The sequence below is a fragment of the Anolis sagrei genome, chromosome 3 (assembly GCF_037176765.1).
Source record: "Anolis sagrei isolate rAnoSag1 chromosome 3, rAnoSag1.mat, whole genome shotgun sequence".
In the NCBI taxonomy this organism is placed as follows: domain Eukaryota; kingdom Metazoa; phylum Chordata; class Lepidosauria; order Squamata; family Dactyloidae; genus Anolis; species Anolis sagrei.
In genome coordinates this window covers 114,438,347-114,459,636 of record NC_090023.1, presented here as the reverse complement: position 1 = coordinate 114,459,636, position 21,290 = coordinate 114,438,347, and the positions used below count along the sequence as shown (strand labels likewise).

General features: G+C 37.4%; 1 protein-coding gene across 3 annotated transcripts in view; it reads right to left on the bottom strand.

Moving 5' to 3' along the window:
* The window catches only part of NALCN (sodium leak channel, non-selective), a 275,342-nt gene that overhangs the window by 20,741 nt on the left and 233,311 nt on the right, over positions 1 to 21,290 (bottom strand). For all 3 annotated transcript variants that reach the window (XM_060769568.2, XM_060769570.2, XM_060769569.2), the window contains 13 exons: positions 20,288 to 20,361; positions 19,394 to 19,495; positions 19,002 to 19,071; positions 16,116 to 16,207; positions 13,122 to 13,244; positions 12,309 to 12,365; positions 11,936 to 12,056; positions 11,709 to 11,840; positions 8,125 to 8,292; positions 6,253 to 6,357; positions 4,042 to 4,148; positions 1,643 to 1,763; positions 1,455 to 1,553 (listed from right to left, as the gene is read on the bottom strand). In XM_060769568.2, coding sequence (XP_060625551.1) covers positions 1,455 to 1,553; positions 1,643 to 1,763; positions 4,042 to 4,148; positions 6,253 to 6,357; positions 8,125 to 8,292; positions 11,709 to 11,840; positions 11,936 to 12,056; positions 12,309 to 12,365; positions 13,122 to 13,244; positions 16,116 to 16,207; positions 19,002 to 19,071; positions 19,394 to 19,495; positions 20,288 to 20,361 — 1,371 coding nt within the window. The remainder of the gene's footprint in view (positions 1 to 1,454; positions 1,554 to 1,642; positions 1,764 to 4,041; positions 4,149 to 6,252; positions 6,358 to 8,124; positions 8,293 to 11,708; positions 11,841 to 11,935; positions 12,057 to 12,308; positions 12,366 to 13,121; positions 13,245 to 16,115; positions 16,208 to 19,001; positions 19,072 to 19,393; positions 19,496 to 20,287; positions 20,362 to 21,290) is intronic.

The window sequence follows — 21,290 nt, the reverse complement described above, 5'->3', positions numbered from 1 at the left end:
CAGAAGGTGGAAGGAAGCAAAGAACATCCTCAGCTGTTGACTTAAGATAGCAAGCAAACTCATATGGCAGAAGATAGACCACAAGAACCCAAGATATTTATACTTTCAAAGGTGATACCATAAATCCAAATTCGACCAGGAGTCAAATAAAGAGTCAATACATTTGGTGTAACAGCAATCATGCCAAGTTTGGAAAACTTTGTTTTTGGATTACTGCCCTCAGAATATTGCAGTCATTGTGATTAATGGACATGCTGTCTATTGAGTTAATAGTCTCAAACAGTAACATTTCTCAGGGTTAGCTTTATGTGATGAAGTTGCAGGCAGTTGATTCCAGTTAACTATGTGAATAGACATATTAACACGCCAAACAGTCATATATAAACGATAATGTGCTAATACATATTTTAAAAAGACAAAACTGATATTTTTGTTATGTATACAACAAAAACAGTGACCTCAATGCTAGGGGAAAAAAACCCAAGCAATGCTGTATAATTTTACTTGATGCTTTACACAAAAGCAAGCCACTAAAAATTATGATGTCAGACTCAAACAGACAAACCAGGATGTGAACCTCCAATCAGTCTTGAAAACCCACAATATGACCTTGGCCAAGTCACACTGTTTAAGCTTCAGAGGAAGGCAATGGCAAATCCTCTCTGAACAAATATTGTCAAGAAATTCCTGTGATAGGCTTGCTCTAGAGATGCCATAAGCTGGAAATGATTTGAAGGACCAAACAACAGACTATGATCTTGTCACATGGCCACTGGCATCACTCTGCTTTGTTGGGAGGCATGGGGAATCTGGCACCACACAACCGCATTGCTTGGATCCAAGTGAGGGTGATCACATGGGGAGAAGCATGGAGCACTTGTGGAGCACGTAGCTTCCCCCCATTGATTCTATGGCAACACACGAAGCCTCTCGTATTGCCCTGGCGGTGGCATGCACCAGCTCCACCCTTCTTCACCCACAAAACTGTGTCGGTGTTGTCTGATGGGAGCCGGCTGGCTCAGTGGGTGACCTGGGCTAAAATTGGCACATGACACCAATTTTAGTCCCATGTGAAGAGGTTGCAGAACACAAAGAGAAATTATGTATATATGTTAATTGACTTCAATTGAAACCTTACTGTCACATGCCCATTCTACACTGCCATATAAAATCCAGAGTATGAGTTCAAAACAAATAATGTGGATTATCTGCCTTGATAATCTGGATTATATGGTAATGTAGAACAGGCCTTGGTTGAAGCTTCTGAACACATTTCAGAGTAATCAGATGAACCTCACCAGGAAGGGAAAATACCAGACCAGCTTAAGATGGCAAAAAATGTTCCTGACCTTCTCCATGGCTACAACCTTGTATTTTATCTACATCACCACACTTAAATGATGCAATGTAATAAAAATATAATTTCAAGAGAAATAGAAACCCTGTACTGTTACCTTATTTTCATTGAAATTAGCAATGACAACTCCAACGAAAAGGGTTAGTCCAATCATACAGCCCAGGAACACAAAAACATGAATATAGATGCCATGGATCTGCAAAAATGAAGGATTTAAAATGTTATTCCTCTGTGGAAATGAGAAGAGGGATTGATAATCTGAAAAGTGCCAAGGTTAATACTTACTGGTCCTACACGATGAATTATAACATCTCTGACTTCCACCCAGCCCTTTAAAGAAAGGACTTCAAATAATGCCAGCATTGCATTTCCAACATTGTCAAAGTTGAAGTTCCGAGGATTGGCCCTGTAATACAGCATAGGAATGTGGGGTAAAACAAGCCCTGAGAAGACTCTTACTTGTTCTGAAAACCATGGCAGATCTCTGTGTAATGAATGCGAGCAGTTCTCTCTCTGTGCCTCCACAAAAAAAGAAGTATTAAAAGCCCAAGGTATATTTGTTATATCTGAATTTTCTCTCTTTCCAATTTCCCTACTTAAAGAAAAGGTTAATCTGAACATCTGGAAAGGCAGACAAAATTTTCAACTGAAAATGCACTTACTATTTGGAAGACTTGCCTAAAATTGTGCCATGAAGTTCCCTAACTTTTAAAAACCAGTATAATTTTATCAATCATTTACTGGTGCTGTGCAGTGTTTAGTCCTATGTAATGTGCAGTCAAAATATGTGAGATGATTTTCAAATGCTCCATTCTGCATTTTTGAATGGGTTTTGGACTCAAACCCAAATGTGTTCCCTTCTTCATATAGTAATATGTTATTTTCTTAAAATGGGGCATATTCCTGCTGATACATGCTTACTCTGCACTGCAGATGGTCACAGATTCAGCTCACAGTTAAATGTGATCTCAGGAAGAAGGGCTTGGAGAGATTTCTGTGCAAAAACTATTGGAAGGCCAAGGCTATTTTGAGTCACCATAGTAGAAAGTATGAAAATAGCATCTAGCAAGAATTCACAATAAAACTAAACTAATCTGGAATGAAACATTCCTTATCCACCCACGCCCCCCCCCCCCCCCCCCGGCTCTGCATCATAAGGTAAGGCCTCTCTAGTTGTAAACTGTTACAACTGCCTCATCATAAGGCAGTTCCCGCATTAATGAGGTATACTTTTGCAATCTAGATTACACGGCCAAACATATTGTCATCTTCTCCTATTCCTGTGAACTAATATTCCTTGGGTCCTGTGAATGGTTGGAAACACTTAATGTTCTATCACAGATGAAGCTTTCAGATTCATTGATGGATGAGATTCCTAATGTTAATTATATTTATTCATGTATTAGATGCATTTACATCACACCTTTCTTCAAGAGATCTCAAGGTAGGTGTATGAGTGTCTCCCTTGCAACAGCACTGTGAGATATGCCAAGCTGAGAGAAAGTGATTTGTCTAAACTCAATTATTTTTATGATTCAGAGGGGATATCAACCTGAGTATCCATTCCAACATTCTAACTAGACCACTTTCCAGCACTCTAACTAGATCACATTGGATCTGAGGCCACTGGCTTTTTAAAAGCAGAAACATATATAGGTTATAATCAGTAAATCAATCAATCAGTCACAGGGGAGGGAACATTTGAGAACTATCAAATAGTCACCTTCTTCTGGATACTATAGTAAAACACCTGTTCCTAGATAGTAGCCAGAGGAAGGTGATCAAGATGATGACAGATCTGAAAGGTGTGCCCAATGAGTAGAGGCTTAGAGAGCTGGGGATGGGTTAAGAGAGGACATGAAAGGTGTCATATTACGGACAGAGCAAGCTTTTTTCTACCCCTCCAGAGTCTAGGGCACGAAGCAATGGATTCCAACTATGGGAAATGATATTGAGTGAATTCTGAAGTAATGAAATACATGGTTAGCAGTCTGCTCCCTCAAGCTCATTTTGGATGTTCAAGCTGACCCACCCTCTCACCCATTAACAGTATAATTAATTGGTTGCCTTTGGGGGGCTGGATAAGATTTCCCCCCTATGTTCTAGGGGTCTCTTTTGCCTACCCTATACTGTTCACAGAGAGCAAATTGGGACAGAGAGCTTTTTAAATAGGGCACAACAGAAAACAGCAGGGGATTTTACATTTTGCTATACACCCAAGACACCACCATTTGGGTGTAGGCCAGGAAAGCAAACCCTCAACTGTGGCCCAAATAACTGAGGTGAGGGTGAATGAAATGGACTATGAATGCGGAGAATCTGGCTTCAATAAATCGTAGGAGCAGAATTCTCCACCATGTTTTTTTTAACGGTCACCCGGGTTAGTTCAACAGGAGACTCAGGTGTTTTGCCCAAATTAGCTGAGGGGTAACCTGGTCAGGGCCACTACCTCGGCTTTATCCACACCAGGTACCATTTTTAGAATCAGCAGGCCAAATATACCCAGGGAAAGGTTAAAATTTGAGGCACCAAAATGGGTGTTGGCCAGTGCAATTGTTCATTTCTTTTTTCTTTTTTGGTTTTCACAAGTCATCCACCAAATAGGTGGGTTCTGCAGTGTCCAAACCTTACATTACTAATTTAAACTTCCAAAGAAAGGCAGAGACCAAAAATACATCACTTACCAAACTCGTGGCACCCAAAACCCAGGCTTTTTTTCACCAGGTCTAAGCTTTAAATTTAGATTTTTGGAAACACTGACATTTATTCGGAATATGCCATGGCAGTCTTCCTATTATAAACAAATAAACAAACAAGAAATCTGATAAACAGCATTTGCTAATAAACCAAAATATTTTATATGACAAGTTCTGCAAAAGGAAATCATAAATGGTATGTCAACATCACATTTAATTTGATTTAAAATGTCAACACCATAATAAGTTGGAACCTATACATGAAAGATGACACATGTTTGAAAAAGCATGCTGTTTCTAATAAGAACACCTCCCTCCTCACAATCAGCAATCAGAGTAACATTGTGCATGATGATACCCTACTAATTGATCTGCGGGAGCATATTGGTCACAGTCAACAGCAGACTTTTACAACCTGTGGCCCTCCAAGTGTTTTGGACTTCAGTAAGCCTGGTTTACAGCAATAATGACCATATAATACATAGACTCATATAGCTGGAAGGGATGTATTGAACCTTCAAGTTCAACTTCATGCTCATTGCAGGATCTCCAATTAAAGAATCTATAGCAGCAGGTAGCTGTTCAGTTTCTTTTTGAAGACCTCTCAAGAGGGAGATTTCACCACTTCTGTTCCATTACCAAACTACAGGGTTAGTCAAAATGCATAGGCCAATAAGCCATTCAATTGAATGGCTTATTGGCCTATGCATTTTGACTAACCCTGTACTTTTACTGTCCCTATAATGTTTACTAGAAATCGACTGTCCTGTAACTTCAGACCATTAGACCTGGCCCTACTCTACTGCACAGAAGACAACAACCTGTCACCTCTTCTGTAATAGTGCTTTACTATTTAAAGAGTGCAATGATGCTACCCATCAATATTCTCTTCACCTAGCTGAACATGCCCAGCTCCTTCCTTACCACCCTTCTCTAAACTTGCTCCATCATAACTATATCATTCTTAAAATGAGGAGCCAAGAACTGAAAACAGAACTCTAAATGGGACCTGACCATTTTATCATTTTCTTCCTAATTTTCAGGGCATAAATCCAACTTCTCATTTTCTTTCTTAAAGAATTTTGCTGTCACCATTAGCTATCAGTTCAGGAATTTGCAGAGCTTGAAATTAACTAATTAAGGATAACAAGCTATATGCTAATTAATTACTCCCTTCTCCCCAAAGGCTTATCAAGTTGATATGTTGATCAATCACTATCAGATTACTCATAATTTGTTAATTGTAACTATTTATATGCTAATTATTTTCCTTTCTCCCAATGAGATGTAAACTGGCAGTATTAAAAGCTGTGCTGTTTTATCTTTTAAAACCCCCCACCTCTAAGTCTGGCAGTTATGGCATGCATTGTACTGCAAAACCTAGTATCCTTGTTTACTAGTCAGATCATAGTTAAGTACATCTGGAAATATTAGGTTTAAGTCCTGGCAACTCCATATATGGAATCTCAGGCATTGGATATTGGAATAACTCTACGAGAGTCTGAGAAGCTGTTGCCACACAGTATTATATCAACCTGCCTGCCCTCCTAAAGTAAGATTAATAAGTTTTCCTCTTCTGCTTGACCAGAAAAGAGAACAGAAATTATCACAGTGGCAAGTAAGAAGGAGGGTTATTTTCAGGTGTGGCTTCATGCACCCAGAACTCTATTTCAGAAAAAATATATACTATCCCATTGCTTACTGTTTCCTCCTCTTCTTTTGTTGTTAACTGTCATCAAATTGACTTGGAATTATGGCAATCCCATGAATAACAGACTTCGAGGCCACTCTGTCATCAACAACCTTGTTCAGCTCAATTGTTATAAATGGTACTACTGCATTTTGTACTTAGTAGTTTGGATTAATTGTTGCCAGTTTGTGGCCATTGCTGTTCCTTTTTCCTGTTTGATTTTAACAGTTCTGAACTTGTATTTATTATATATTGTGATTCAACATATTTGAAACTAGTTTGGGAGATTTAATACCAAAATGCAGCCTATAAATGAAATGAATGCCTGACTCCATCTAAGGCAAATGTATTAGTATGCTCCTTTATGATGTATTTGCCATCTCCCATCAGTTATCAGATGTTTCAAGCCCTTCTGGTTCGAGAATAGGTCCCCAGAAGTCAATAACATCATGTCTATCACCAAAGCAAGTTAAGGGTCTGAAGATGAAGAAAACAAAATTTGTTCTTACCCTTGCTATGATATGTGGATCATTGCATTTAGCCAGTTTCCCAGCAAAAAGCTGAACTCCAAAGCTTGCAAAAACAAGCATTAAGGTCAGTAAAAGAATGGAAACCTGTAAGAGTAAATTAAAAGAAGTAAAACATTATTCCAAATAGCCCATTGATTGATGATGGACTCTGGGCATCTCCCACTAAGCCACCAATATGATCAAGAGACATACAGTATTTGGTCAAGAAACCCAGTGTTCACCACTGACTGAATACTGTCCTCAGTCTCCTCTAAACCTTGTGTAACCAGGTGCCTTTCAGAAATATTTGAAAAGTCTCCCATGGAGCACAGCTGCTGATGTTCTGACTGGAGATTCAGTTCCTAACCTTGCACTCAAAGACGTGCTGACTTTCACCATGCTTAAATTTCCTTTTCACTCCAGATATACAACAATATGGCCTATATTTCATGAACACAAATACCGATACACTATATACAAATACAAATACACTATATCTATACAAATACAAACACACAAGCAGACAAGGTCTGCTAGAACAGTGCTAATACCCACAGAGGCCAACAATATGTCTCTAGGAAGGTCAGAAACTGGATCTATTTTCTACACATGGTGCCATAGGTGGTGGTTTCTTCTCATCCTGAATTTAGAACCTAACAGGGGTGTGCTCATGTTTAATGCACAATAGCAGAGCACACTGCAACCATGATACAAATGAATGCACTTGCAAAACACAATGGGGATCATCTACACCAGGGGTCCTCAAACTAAGGTCCAAGGGCTAGATACGGCCCTCCAAGGTCATTTTCCCAGCTCTCGCTCAGGGTCAACCTAAGTCTGAAATGACTTGAAAGCACACAACAACAACAACAATCTTATCGCATCAGCCAAAAGCAGGCCCACACTTTCCATTGAAATCCTAATAAGTTTATATTTGTTAAAATTGTTCTTCATCTTAATTATTGTATTGTTTTTAAGTGTTTTTTGTACTACAAATGAGATATGTGCAGTGTTCATAAGAATTCGTTCATTTTTTTCAAATTAAAATCCAGCCCTCCAACAGTTTGAAGGACTGTGACCTGGCCCTCTGTTTAAAAAGTTTGAGGACCCCTGATCTACACTGTAGAATTAATGCATTTTGGTATTCCTTTAACTAAAATGTATAAATTGTGGAATCATTGTATTTGTAGTTTTAGAAGGTTTTAAGCCTCTTTTTTTTTTTTTTTTGCCAAAGAGTGGTGGTGCTTCACCAAACTCCAAATCACTGAATTCCCTAACACTGAGCCATGACACAAACATGGCACCGACTTTAGCCTTGTGTTAAGAAGTTGTTAATGTGGTGTCATACTGCACTCATTCTATACTATTGATGCACCCTAGGAAAACTTTCCCAGGTACAAAATACTGCACACAATGTTTGTAGAAAATATGATAAAATTAAAGTAGTTTTATTCCTCTTTCAAAGAAACACATATATAGACTACAATCTATATATATAGACAACAATTCAATATTTAGATAAACTATATAGGCAACTATATCAGACCATTGGATTGTTGTTGGTATAGCCTATCTATTTGAAATAACGAATAACAGTGCTATTGCAAATAAAGAATAACAGTGCTATTAGTAGCAAAATGTTCAAATATTTTTGATTCCACTTATTTATTATGCTGGTGAAGTGAGACCTTATAACTAGATAGATTGCGGAGAGATTAGTTACCGAGTATGATGAAACAATAATGAAATCCACACTTTTATCATGCAGATAAATATATAAACTTTAAAGCAATCTAGATAGTCACTATTGAATGCAATACTGGTTTATTTCTAAAATGATTTTGGAACAGGAAGAAAACAAGCTGTACTTACAAGAAAGATTTCCTTGAAGCCACTGAATAGCTCCCGGACAACCTTTCTCATCTGAGGCACCAGCTTAAATATTCGAAGGGGTCGGAGACACCTGAGCACCATTAAGAGCTGACCTCCTGATTTAGCAGGAACATTATGGGGCATCCAGCAGAGAAATATTAAGCTTACCTTTTGAAAAAGAGGAAAGAGAAATCCCGAATTTAACATAATGTATTAAAATATCTTATGATAAATTTGTTATTTTGGAAACTAGCTGAACAGAGCCGTGAAACCTTTTAAAAAAAATGTATGTGTGTGTATAATCTCCATGTATCTACCTATATTTCCTACATACAGAACACAAAACAAAATGTCATGCGAAAGCTGACATGGGCAGGCTAATCGTATGCTATTGCAATCTTAGCCCCCTTCCACACAACTGTATAAAATCCACATTGAATTGGATTATATGGCAATGTGGATTAAGATAATACAGTTCAAAGCAGATATTGTGAATTATCTGCCTTGATATTCTGGGCTATATGGCTGTGTGGAAGGCCCCTCACAGTCACAATTCTATGAACTTCTAGCAGAAGGCATGTAATTGGGATGAGAAAGTACCAAAATAATTACGCAGCACTTTTGGGATACGTGATTTATTTCAGCATGTGCTTTCATGAATTTCAATCCATATCTTGCGATCTGGATTGGTATCTATGAATCAGTTGGTCCAAAAGGTGCTGTTTGAGCCCATTCTCAATTCCTGAGTCCATTCTCCCTCCCTTTTCCATTTTATTCTGAAACCAACCTTCACAGCTATTTGTATGAAAACAGGAGCAATGCAGAAAAGTCTTAGAATACAAATTGTTTAGTTGCAATCCTGTTCGACTCAGCACATATAAAACTACTGCTCCCCCTGGTGGTGCAGTGGGTTAAACCACTGAGCTGTGGAACTTGCTGACCAAAAGGTTGGCAGTTTGAATCTGGGGGGAGGGGTGAGCTCCTGCTGTTTGCCCCAGTTCCTGCTAACCTAGCAGTTTGAAAGCATGCAAATGTTAGTAGATCAATAGGTACCACTTCTGTGGGAAGGAAATGGAGCTCCATGCAGTCATGCTGGCCATATGACCTTGGCGGCATCTACAGACAACGCCGGCTCTTCGGTTTATAAATGGAGATGAACACTACCCCCCAGAGTCAGTCACGACTAGACTTAATTTCAGTGGAAACCTTTCCCTTTTATAGTAACTATTATCCAAGCTATAATATGATATCTTTCTTGCCATTGAGTCATTAGTTCCTTATGAGGAAAGATTTTCAAGTAATCCTTTAGGCTTACCTTTTATATTAAAATCATGTTTTCATAATATATAAGAATATGAAAGGATAAGAAAAGGTATGAATCATTATCTCATTCTTCGTAATAAATCTTGACTCACCGTGCTTTCCTTTTTCTAGAATGGTGACCTACTGATTTATATAGGAGTTTATTTCAAGTTTAAGGATGGGACTATGTATGTGGACTATGCATCTGTTTTATGATTTCACTTATCATGTTTAAAATGGTTGGTGCAACTTTGTGGGTGGGTGTGCCTTCAAGTTGCTTGACTTAGGTCCCTTCCACAGAGTTTTATAAAATCTCACATTATCTACTTTGAATTGGGTTATACGGCAGTCTAATCTCAGATAACACAGTTCAAAACAGATATTATGGATTATCTGCCTTCATATTCTGGGTTAATATGGCTGGTTGGAAGCACCCTTATACTGTGCCCATTAATTTCATTGGCCTTTCTTCAGCAAGGAATAAGAGATAGTTTTTCTACTTCTTTCCTCTGAAATATGACCTACTACACCTGGTATTCATTGGCAGTCTCCCATCCAAACACTAGAGATAAATCTGCTTAGCTTCCAAGATAAGATTGGCATCTTTAGGGCAGTGTTTCTCAAACTCTCCTCCTCCGGATGTTCTGGACTTACCAGCTGTGAGGAGCTGAAGCCCAAAACATCTGGAGGAGCACGGTTTGTGAAACTCTGCTATAGGTATTGGGGCTTTTTTGGTGCAACTTTACCTGCTATCAAATAATAGTGTGAATTCAAAACTAAACAGAACTTTTGTCATATTTCTCCCCAGAATCTTTTACAAATGAAAGTGCAGTGCAGGCTTTTTTAAAAAATGTTCTTCAAACAAATAGCTGGAAAAGATTAAGGGTTCTGAGAAATGATCTCATTTTCTGACTACAGACATACAAGCCTTGAATACAAAATGATTATGACAAATTATATTTATTACATGTGGTGACACAGTCTAATATGTCCAAGATTTAATCAAGCTTATAATGTTTTCACTTAGAAGTTTTTTTGAATTTTAAAAACAGTACCTTTTAGATAATATCATTCTGTATTTATTGTCATCCAAGGGGAGTTCAATATCAAATGAAACAAATGAAATGTTTTTTTTTCTTTATGAACTTTCTAGTATGGGCATGGGGCCATATCATTATAAATCAAAATAGATTCTTTATTCTGAAGGTTATTCTGAAGGACATCTTTCCTATAACTATGGAGCTACTCTCCCATACGTGAAATTCTTGGATGTGTCATCATCAGATTTAATTTTTCTATGCTTTCAGCATTGAAGGAGCTTTCAATACAGACTGTTTTATGCTGCTTTCATTCTGATGTATGTTCTTATCTGCTCTGTTTTTATGATATCATCCTTATTATGATCTCATCCTCATTTTATCTTCTTACCCTTTCAATTCTGATTTTAATTCTTCCTGTTAATGACTTAAAAATCCCTGTAAATTGCAAGATTAAATAAATACATAATGACATTTCAGACGTATATATGCATATTCAGTGCAACTAGTTTGCTGGAGATGAAGTTCAAGTGAATAACAGGGACTTTTTATCTATTGTGCAGGTTTTAATAAAAAGCAATGACATCAGCCATTGGAACAGGGGAGATGATTGTCATCACAATCTTGTATGTGTTGGGGAGCAGAGCACAATGTCACATTTTCTTCCCTTGCAACAATCCTTAATATGGGAGAAAGCAGTGAAAGGGATTTATTTTCAGGTTGGAGGATTTTCTACAGATTCGTCAGATAGACACAAATACCAGTTTAGGTGAAGGGATTTTTTTTCTGGAGACTAGTATGAAAGGAATATGTTTTTCCCCTATATGCCAATCATAATTCTCATAATTAGCTTCAGCAGTGTGAGACAGATGGAAAATGGATATGAGTGGTGACCAAAACTAAGGAACACCAAGAAGCAAAAAGTGTCAATTCAATTGTTCCTTATTTCTCCACATCCAAAATAGAATGATGCCTGAGAATGCTAAAGAGTACTGAGAAGAAAATAATCAATTACATGCATACTACCAGAAACATTGCAACTAGATTGTACTTCTACATACCAACTTGTCAAACATTTGCGTGCAAAAGTAGTTGAATAACAAATACTAAACATATTCCGCCTGATAGTTCTCTGAAATTTAAATGAAAGTTGAAGAAACAGTTCAAATATTCTTATCTCATATTGTAGGGTCTAATTTTTCTTCATTCAGATTAAGTTCCTCCTAAAAAAACCCAAAAACTTACAAGGTATATAAATATATCCATGACACCCCCAAAGTCTCGTATGACTGCCGTTGGAGTAAAAAACAAGCCATCAGCCATAATCTTCAAATTAAGTTCAATGCTCATGAATATTACAAAAACATACTCAGCAATCTGAAAAGTAAAAGAAAAACAATTGAGTATTTAGCATTAAACTTGTAAAAAAACCCACCATTATTTTACACAACTAGGGACTTCTGTAGCAATACCTGAAGTGTTGGTGCATGCATCACTCTTCGAAATGGAGATTCAAACATCATTGAAATGCAGGAGCATATGGTAACAATGATCATTACCCAGTCTAGATAAGTAACCAATCCCAGTAAATCACTGGAAAACAATGAAACAAATCTAATTAGAGTGAGACTCCAAAATTACAACAAAAACAATCTGAACAACAGTATGGATTAGAAAAACAAATTGTAAAAATGTCTCACAGATTTAATATTTTAGATGACCATGGTAACATTATATCAACTGAAATATTAGCAAATGAAGTTTTTGGACAAATGTGCAGAGTACAGAAATAGCCAAACTGTAATTTATAAAACATCCCCCTTCCCGACTTTTGGTAGTGCTTACTATAGTTGATGATATTTCGTATTTTTCACTGCTCCTGTAACAGGGTCGGTTTTTGAGCTGTAATAAAGGGAAAACATATTTTTCAATTCCATAGAATTTGAGTTTTATTATCCATAGTAATGTCATGCATGCAAATCCAGACTTTGAGGAATTGAGCATTTAAGGCCCTGGACCTAAATAGATAATTCTGTCTGTAATGTTTGTGGCAAATCTATGCCTTGATCCAGCTCAGGTCTATTAAAATGTTCTGTCTGAGTACAGATAGCCTACCCAGCTTCTACCGATGAACTATCTTTGCTCAGGGAAGAAAACCACAGAATAATAAAGTCTACATTCTTTAAGCACCTGATGAATCTATATTATAATTTCAGGCTTGTAACACAACATTGTCCATTTGTATTTTGTCCACATTTAGTTTTTTTCACATATCAAAGTGTTTCCACTTCACAGATAAAGAAATTTGGAAATTTTGGAAAATTCTTTCAAATATCCAATTAAACAAATTTTTCACTTAACCCTAGTGTGAATAGCAAGTGCTGAGAACTACAGAAAGGTCCCCATGCCCTGTCCCTAATAACTCAGTTGGTTGGCACCAGAATACCAGACAAGATGACTCTAGTTTTAATCCATCCTGGCACTTCTTACATGCAATATATGTGTACCCAAATGCAAAGGTGCTTATAGCAATTTCAAAAGAGAATCAAGTAATGTCTGGACAGAACTTATGTTTTGATGCTTGAAGGGGTGAAGTAATATGATCTATCAAAGCAGGAAACACAAACACACAAAATCAGAGAGTACTCATATACTTACGCATTAAAGCGTGCTCGTACAACTACTCTGCAGAAATTTCTGAATCTGTGTTCACGGCCAACAATAAAAAGAGGCTTGTCAAAATAGGGGTGGTTCTCTCGCAGTTCTTCTTCTTGGACTTTCCTTTTAAAAATAATACAAAGGACTGTAAGATAGCCACAAACATATCCGTCAAATGTGGACATCTTCTCTTAATTCTTAAATTGCCAGACCCATGCTCTGTGGAATCTGTTGATAGTTTAACTTTAGAAACCTTAGAAACCACTGCTCAACTATGATAATAATCTATTATAATAATTTCATGGCTTCTGATAACTCACCTTGTTTTGAGAAAACCCCCTATGTTTTTTGGTGGATGCAGGTGTGAGCTAGTTTAGTGGTTTCCAACTTTAAGCTCTGAGATGTTGTTGAATGAAAATTCCAATAAATATTAGCTATGATGGTCAGTGACTGAAGTCCAACAATACTTTGGTGCCCTCCTAAGTTAGACAGCAAAACGTGAGGTCTATGTCCAAGAGAGAACCCTAGGACATATTTTAACTCCACCAGGAGAGCTCTAAAGATCCAGTGATGTCAGAGTCCACATCTGTGACCTTTTATCAGTGGACAGAAGCGCATTGATGGTTTTTAGGTTTTTTTTCTAAACTTATGTCTCATATTGCGGAGGCCACTGAGTCACACTTTTAAGAGACAGGAAAGTAGTCTGGAAACAAATGATGGATGACCTATGTTATGGTGGCTTACAGTGAGAGTGCTACAAAGGTTTCTAAGGTTTCGCGACTGTAGATTACCTCCCCAGGCATAACTCTACTAGTGACAAGTAATAGAATACTGCATGGGATCATGGAGAGAAAAAGCCATATCCAGCACCCCAAAAGAAAGACAAATTCGATTAAACATTTAGGGTTAGTTCAAATGAAATTCTCATTATGTGACCTGCCATAGCAGGCACACAACAGGCAGGTTAATTCTGGTCTCTATCCAGTGAGTTCTGGTCGCTTCTGGAGTGAAAACTGGGTGACTTGGAAGGCGCTGAACAGACCACTCTCTGGCACCATGAGATGCAGAGCCAACCTTAAGAAATAGGGCTACAAAGTGGAATCCACGACATGCGAATGTGGAGAAGAGCAAACCACAGACCACCTACTACAATGCAACCTGAGTCCTGTCACATGCACAATGGAGGACCTCCTTACAGCAACATCAGAGGCACTCCAAGTGGCCAGCTACTGGTCAAAGGGCATTTAATAGAATACCAAGTCTGCAAATTTTGTGTTCTTTTGTTTGTTTGTTTGTTTGGTTGGTTGGTTTTAATGCAATACAAGTGTTTTGGTTTGCTCCTGACATGATACATAAAATAAATCAAAGGTGTTCCCTCACCCTCAGCAGCCATGGCTTGGTGGTCTTAGGTGCATTTTTTTTGCTTTTGTTGATGTTCTTATTCTGCATCTTGGATTTGGGACACATCCAATGTTGGTATCATTGACCCCTGAGCTCTTTTCTGTGCACTGTAATTCAGTTTTTGTAAGATTGTTAAAGGCACCAGATCTAAGTCAGTACTTGATCAGTCTTTGAATGGGAGATGAAGGTCCTCATGTGTCCCCTGGGCAGAACATTCCCCATCCCTGTTGTATTGTGATCAACTCTGGGCCCTACAGCCATATAACCCAGAACACCAAGGCAGATAATCCACAATATCTCTTTGAACTGGCTTATCTGAGTCCACACTGCCATATAATCTAGTTCAATGTGGATATTATGCAGCTGTGTGGAAGGGGCTTCTGTTTGCTTAAATAAAGCTTCTAAACTTTGAGAGCTTTTTTTTTCAACAAAAGTTTGCATATGGCAAGAACAGAGCTTGAGGCTTCTCTGCTCCCCTTACCCTTTCCACCAGGAAGGCTAAAGACATTTAAGAGCGATCTGGATATAAAAGTTTGAGGTGGAAAGGCAGGGGAAACAGATATCTTCTCTTAGGATGGATCTACACTGCTATATAATCTAGATTATCAAATTAGATAATCCACATTATCTGCTTTGAACTGGATTATATGAATCTACACTACCATATAATCCAGTTCAAAGCAGATAATCTGGATTTTATATGGCAGTGTAGAAGGGGCCTTACACTCACAGAATTTTATGGTACTGTGTTATAATTCTTAATACATTTGGCCTTATGGTTACAAGAGCACCATTCCATATTCAACCTTACAAACCTAGTCTCTGTATACCCTAAAACATTCTCCAGAACTAGATCCGCCCTAAGTCCCCCCAGGGGTTGAGAAGGGCGGGGTAAAAATGTTCAAAATAAATCGAAATAAATAAATAGACCCCCTCCCAAAGTGCATTTCTAAGCTATGCCAAGCACAAGTGAGTGGAAATAGCTGTAGCAACAGTGTAGCATTAGATTAGGCATTCTGTCCATTTAAAATGCTTTCAACTGATATTTTAATGCTTTCAATTTAATAAATGCTAATGTTATTATTACTCACTACTTGTTTTTTATCTATACTGTTTGAACTTATTGAGATCATCAAAATGATGTTGTTTACAATGTTATTATAATAGTTTTAGACTGTGGTTTGATAGGATTATAATTTATTATAATACATCTGTTAAAAAATATATTGTGAACTGCCTTGGGAGATTAATGTTGGAATATAGCCTGTAAATACCACAAAGAAACAAATGTGCTTATAAAACCTGCAGATGGTAAACACTGCCTCAAAGAGGAATTTATCCGATTCATGCAAATAAGAATGCTTCTCACATTATGTTGGCTCTGGTATTTGTGCACATCATCTAAAAAGAAAAGCATGCAATTTGTTTCAGAAACTTTGTGCTTAGCCATATGTACTTCATACAAATGAACAAAAGACTAATTGACTAATCAGCAAAAGCCCATTTAATTATTTGCTTAAGATTGTTGAATTAGGAGTAACCGTAGAAGAAATGTTAAATAAGAAACCCATAGGAAATGTATATCCAAAATACCTTTTCATTTCTGCTTGTTCTTTCTTCTCTTGGATCATTTTTATTTCACTGTCTTCTCTCTGTGCATTTCTGTACCTCACTGTGTTAGAATGCTAGAAGAAGAAGAAGAAATATCTAAAGCAACGTTCTCTGTTTTTTTACTGTGAGACAAAAACAATCAAGTTGGTTTACAGTAGCTAAAACTAAGCATTTTATATCACATTGGTTTGAAGATATATACACACACACACACACATAGACATACACACACACACACACTAGCTGTCCCCTGCCACGTGTTGCTGTGGCCCAGCCTGGTGATCTGGAAAATAAAGTAATGAGAAAGTGTTGGATTCTAATATATGTAATTTCTTTATGCTTGTGGGTAAACAGTATTTCTTGCTGTTCCTTTGTCAGTGTTGATGTGGAGATTGTCTGGTTTGCCTACTCTGGAACATGCACATATGTATAATTGTCCTTCTTTAGGGGTCCCTTTCAAATCTATACTATATATCTCTCTGTGTGTAAATCATATCTATCTATCTATCTATCTATCTATCTATCTATATCTATGGGTGGATGGCTCTTTGTCAGGAGGGTTCTGATTACTTATTCTTGCCTTGGTGAAGAGAGTTTGACTGGATGGCCTTAAGTATTTTCTGTTGGTCATGGGGGTTCTGTGTGGAAAATTTGCCCCAATTCTGTCGTTTGTGGGATTCAGAATACTCTTTGATTGTAGGTGAAATATAAATCACAGTAACTACAAATGCCAAATGTCAAGGTGTATTTCCCCCAAACTCCATCTGTGTTCATATTTGAGCATATGGAATATTTGTGCCAAATTTGCTCCAGATCCATCATTGTTTGAGTCCACAGTGCTCTCTGGATGTAGTTGAACTACAACTCCCAAACTCAAGGTCAATGCCCACCAAATCCTTCTAGTGTTTTCCGTTGGTCATGTGTGCCAAGTTTGGTTCAATGCTATCATTGGTGGAGTTCAGAATGCTCTTTGACCATAGGTGAACTATGGTCCCAGCAACTACAACTCCCAAATGACAAAATCAAAAAACTTTGAGTGAAGGACATAAATTGGGTTGTTAGGTGTATGCTGTCCAAATTTCGTGTCAATTGGAGCACTGGTTTTTGAGTTTTGTTAATCCCACAAACGAACATTACATTTTTATTTATATAGATATATTACACACGCACACACACATATAGCGAGAGAGAGTGAGTAATGATATCAATGCAATTTAGAAGGGTCTAACACTAAGTAGACTGGACTTTAGCAAATTGAAGACAAAAGAAATGTTGACAAACCTGGCTTCCTTCACAGAGGTCCTACATGATGGAGAAAAGCCTTAACTTCGAAGCACTGAAACAGAAGCGGTTTCCACCAGCAACTGAAGATTTCCTCTGTCATTCTATCTACCATTTCCTCTAATCTTTTATTCCAGTGGAAGATTGTTATTGGCTATTCCTAACAGTTCTTTTTATCATTGACCATGAGGTCAAGAAATAGAAATACTAGCCGTGATTGAGAAAATGGAATATAATTTTATGCTCATGGAGTCTTGTGGCAGCTGTGCAAGTTGGCTTTCTTAGTGAATTGTTACATTGCACAACCCAGTGCATAACTTAATCTACATATATAATGTATACCAGTGACAATACACTACATGCTTACTTTTGTAATTTTGAAATACGTATGGCTATCTGTATGGACAAAAACATCCAATTACATAACGGAATATACTCATGTGTAAGAAACCAAATAGGAGCCAGTCCCTATATTTCCTTATTAATGTGCTTGACATTAAGACAGTCTTTATTCAAAGCCACACATTATATGGAAATAGCTCTTAGTAAAGTTATTTTTTTGACATTTTTAAAAATAGGGCTTTGCAACATGTAAAATTAACCTATCTGAAATTTGTTCCTTTCAATGTCAGGGCATATATCCTGGGCACCCTGTGACACTTCAATGTATTCACAGGAGGCAATCAGTGCAAGCAGGATTGACTTGTTATCTATTTTTCAGTATATGTTTCAGCACATTGAACAACTCCCTGAAAGCTCACACTTAAAATTCAGAGTGAAATCATTATTGCACTGATCTGAAAAACCACCAGCGGTCATTGAATATGAGTCTTAAGTGAGTAAATTTGATGAGTGGTAGAGAGGTTACTGGGTACCTTGGAAGTATGAATTCTGACCTAATAGGAAACTTCGGAGCCAAACCAGTAGTTCCAACCCAAGTCTGCTTATTATTGAACTAATAAAAATACTGGCAGTTGGGAAGGGACTTTTATAAATCCCTGGAACTGTTTCCTTCTGGCCTCAAATTATATTGATCACTAATGATTTTATGTGCTAATTATGAACACCTGCCATTTAGGGACTGTTGATTATATTACTGGCATCAAAACACACACACATTAATTAAAATTAAGTAATGCATCAAAACCCAAATAATCCACATAATTATGTTTAGGATCCCCGTAGTCTATTTGCCAAACTTTATATGACAGGTTTTGTAATATTGGAGCTATTATTCTGACAGACAGGCTCACGTTTTTTGCTTTTCTTCTAGATAGAAACTAATTTGATTAATACAATAGTGATAGTGTATTAATATAATGGTGATTATAGCAGTTATTATTTGCTGAACTACCATAGACATCACTTCTACTATAATGTCAGATATTATGGTCAGTGTGGTGTAATGGAAACTCACTGGGTGACCTTGGGCAAAACACACACTCAGCCTCAGAGAAAGGTAAAGGCTCCCTAAACAAACCTTGCCAAGGAATCCCATGATAGGTTTGTCTTAGAGATGCCATACATTTGAATAACTCAGTGGTACATGATAATATTATGGTCTGAGTAATATTTGTATAGACTTACATCTTGAGTTAAAGTTTCAAGAGATTTTCCTCTGCTGATTCGTTGACTGTTGGATCCATGTCTTAGTGACCTGAAATAAGTACATTCCCCTGGATGAGAGATGCTAACATCATTATCTTTATGTAATGCTTATTGGGTTTTTTTTTCAAAGGTTATATCATTAGCTTGCATGTTATTCGGCCTCCGTTAATTAGCACATTAACCACATTTTCTGATCTTTTAAACTAATAGTTTAGATACCATGGAAACATCTGAATGTTGAAAAAGTATTTTTAATTAATACATGACAATGAGTTTGCCATGGTTTTTGCTATAAATATGTAAACATTGAGCTATGCCATTCTTGATACATACATTTCTTCCTTAAATAGTTTGCTTGTATCTACACTTACCTGCGTTCTTGCCGTATATGATGTTGGACACTCAGAATTGACCTTTCTTTTGCAGGCTGCCCCTCAAAGGAACCACTGAGCATGCGCTGGCGAGTGCAGGCCCTGGGGGGGGGGGGGGAAGCAATATTATAACAATGAAAAAATTCTATAGACATAAAGGAAAAAAAAAAGGACAAACTGAAAAAACATAGCACACAATCCACAGTCTTGTGTGACACTCCCGACCAGAGCAAGGGAATAGCAAAGAAGCAGGATTTGACTGAGTCCTTTTCATTCTTTCTCTTGACAATCCATGCCCTAGAATCATATGTCAAAGTATGGTCAGCCACCAATCTCTTCTCCATCACAGGCCTACTAATTGAGGGCACAAATCCTACTTACATGTGGGGCTTGTGCCCTCAGTTTGCACTATACCACCCTATACCAATACCATCATTTGTGAGATGATTAGAGGGGGTGGGGTGGAAAAAAGAAATCTCAATGATGTAATAGTTATTACAGAGTCATGCATGAGTTCTCATGCTCGTCTGTTTTACTAATCCTGCTGAATATAAGCAGCAAACATGAGTTACCTCACAAGAGTATGCCTCTTCCAATACAGTGAGGCCCAGGTGCTTTATTGGGCTACTCAGGCCAGGAAAACATGGTATATTTCTAGAAGCAGTGGCTACATCTGGGTTTGGCTTTGAAAGACTAATGACCTTATCACAAAGGCCAGTCAAAGCATCATGCTTTGCCTGGCTTTGTGGAGGAAAGAAAAGGGCAGCGGGGTGAATCTGTTACCCTTCACGCAAAGGAAAAAAGAATTAGATTGGACAAAATGATTCATTATTCAGCAACTGAAAACTACTTGCAAATGTATTTAAAATAAAATTATTAAATCACAACCATTACCTAAGAATTTTATTGATTGCAGTCTCTTTTTCCAGAAGGTTTCTTGCCCTAATGCTGAAAACAGATTTGCGGAGCTGTGAAAAGAAGACAATGCAGCAATGTATCTGCCATCACTGATCAGATTACTGACTAATATACATTGTGATGTTGAAGTACATAACTCAAATGTTAGCAGGTAATTCCTAATATGGTAAACCAGGCATCTTTGCATATTTGGAATTTGTACTCCCTTTGGAGCCCTGAATTAATTTCTGAAGGAATTGTTCTATAGTGATATTTCTATGAAAACTTTTAAGTATAGAGGGACTAGTTAATGAGTTATTTAAATGGCTCAATAAGCTTTATTTTGAAGGATTAGAGCCACCAAGTTTACAGTGCTGTTTTGAAAGAACGTCTACATCGCAAAATGCACATGGACACCCCAGTGGGAAAATTTACAGCCGGTGTATTTGTGTGTGACTGCATTGAATTGCATTATATGGCAGTTTAGCTGGGGCCCAAGAAAGAAAGCAGAAATGGAAAAATGAAATACTTCTTTATCACACCTCTGCTGCAGACATATGTAGAGAGAGCATTTCAGGAAAATCGACAACATAGAACCTATCAAGAGAATATTATCATAATATTATCCTGGCTATCTCTGAATGAAAGTAGCTGGTAATATTGGGACCTTAATCTGTGTTTAATGAAAGAATTTGGAATTAAAGGCATGTTTAAGTTGAGTCAAAAGCTCTGATATGAAAGAGTAACCAAGCAAGCATTTTGGATTGAGTTAGCACTCCATATTCATGTCAAAAGCATCCAAAATTTAAGAGGTCAAAGACCAGACTTTGGTTCCATAGACTGGTAGTAGGGCGAGGAGGGTGTTAATTTGATAATTTCCATTCAGATCTTCCATTAGAACTTTGAATTCATTCCCATAAGTGCATTTTAAAGCTGTAACTGAAAGGATTTTTGGAGAATAAGATCTTTCATGGTTCGGATGAATGAGCTAATTGCCTTG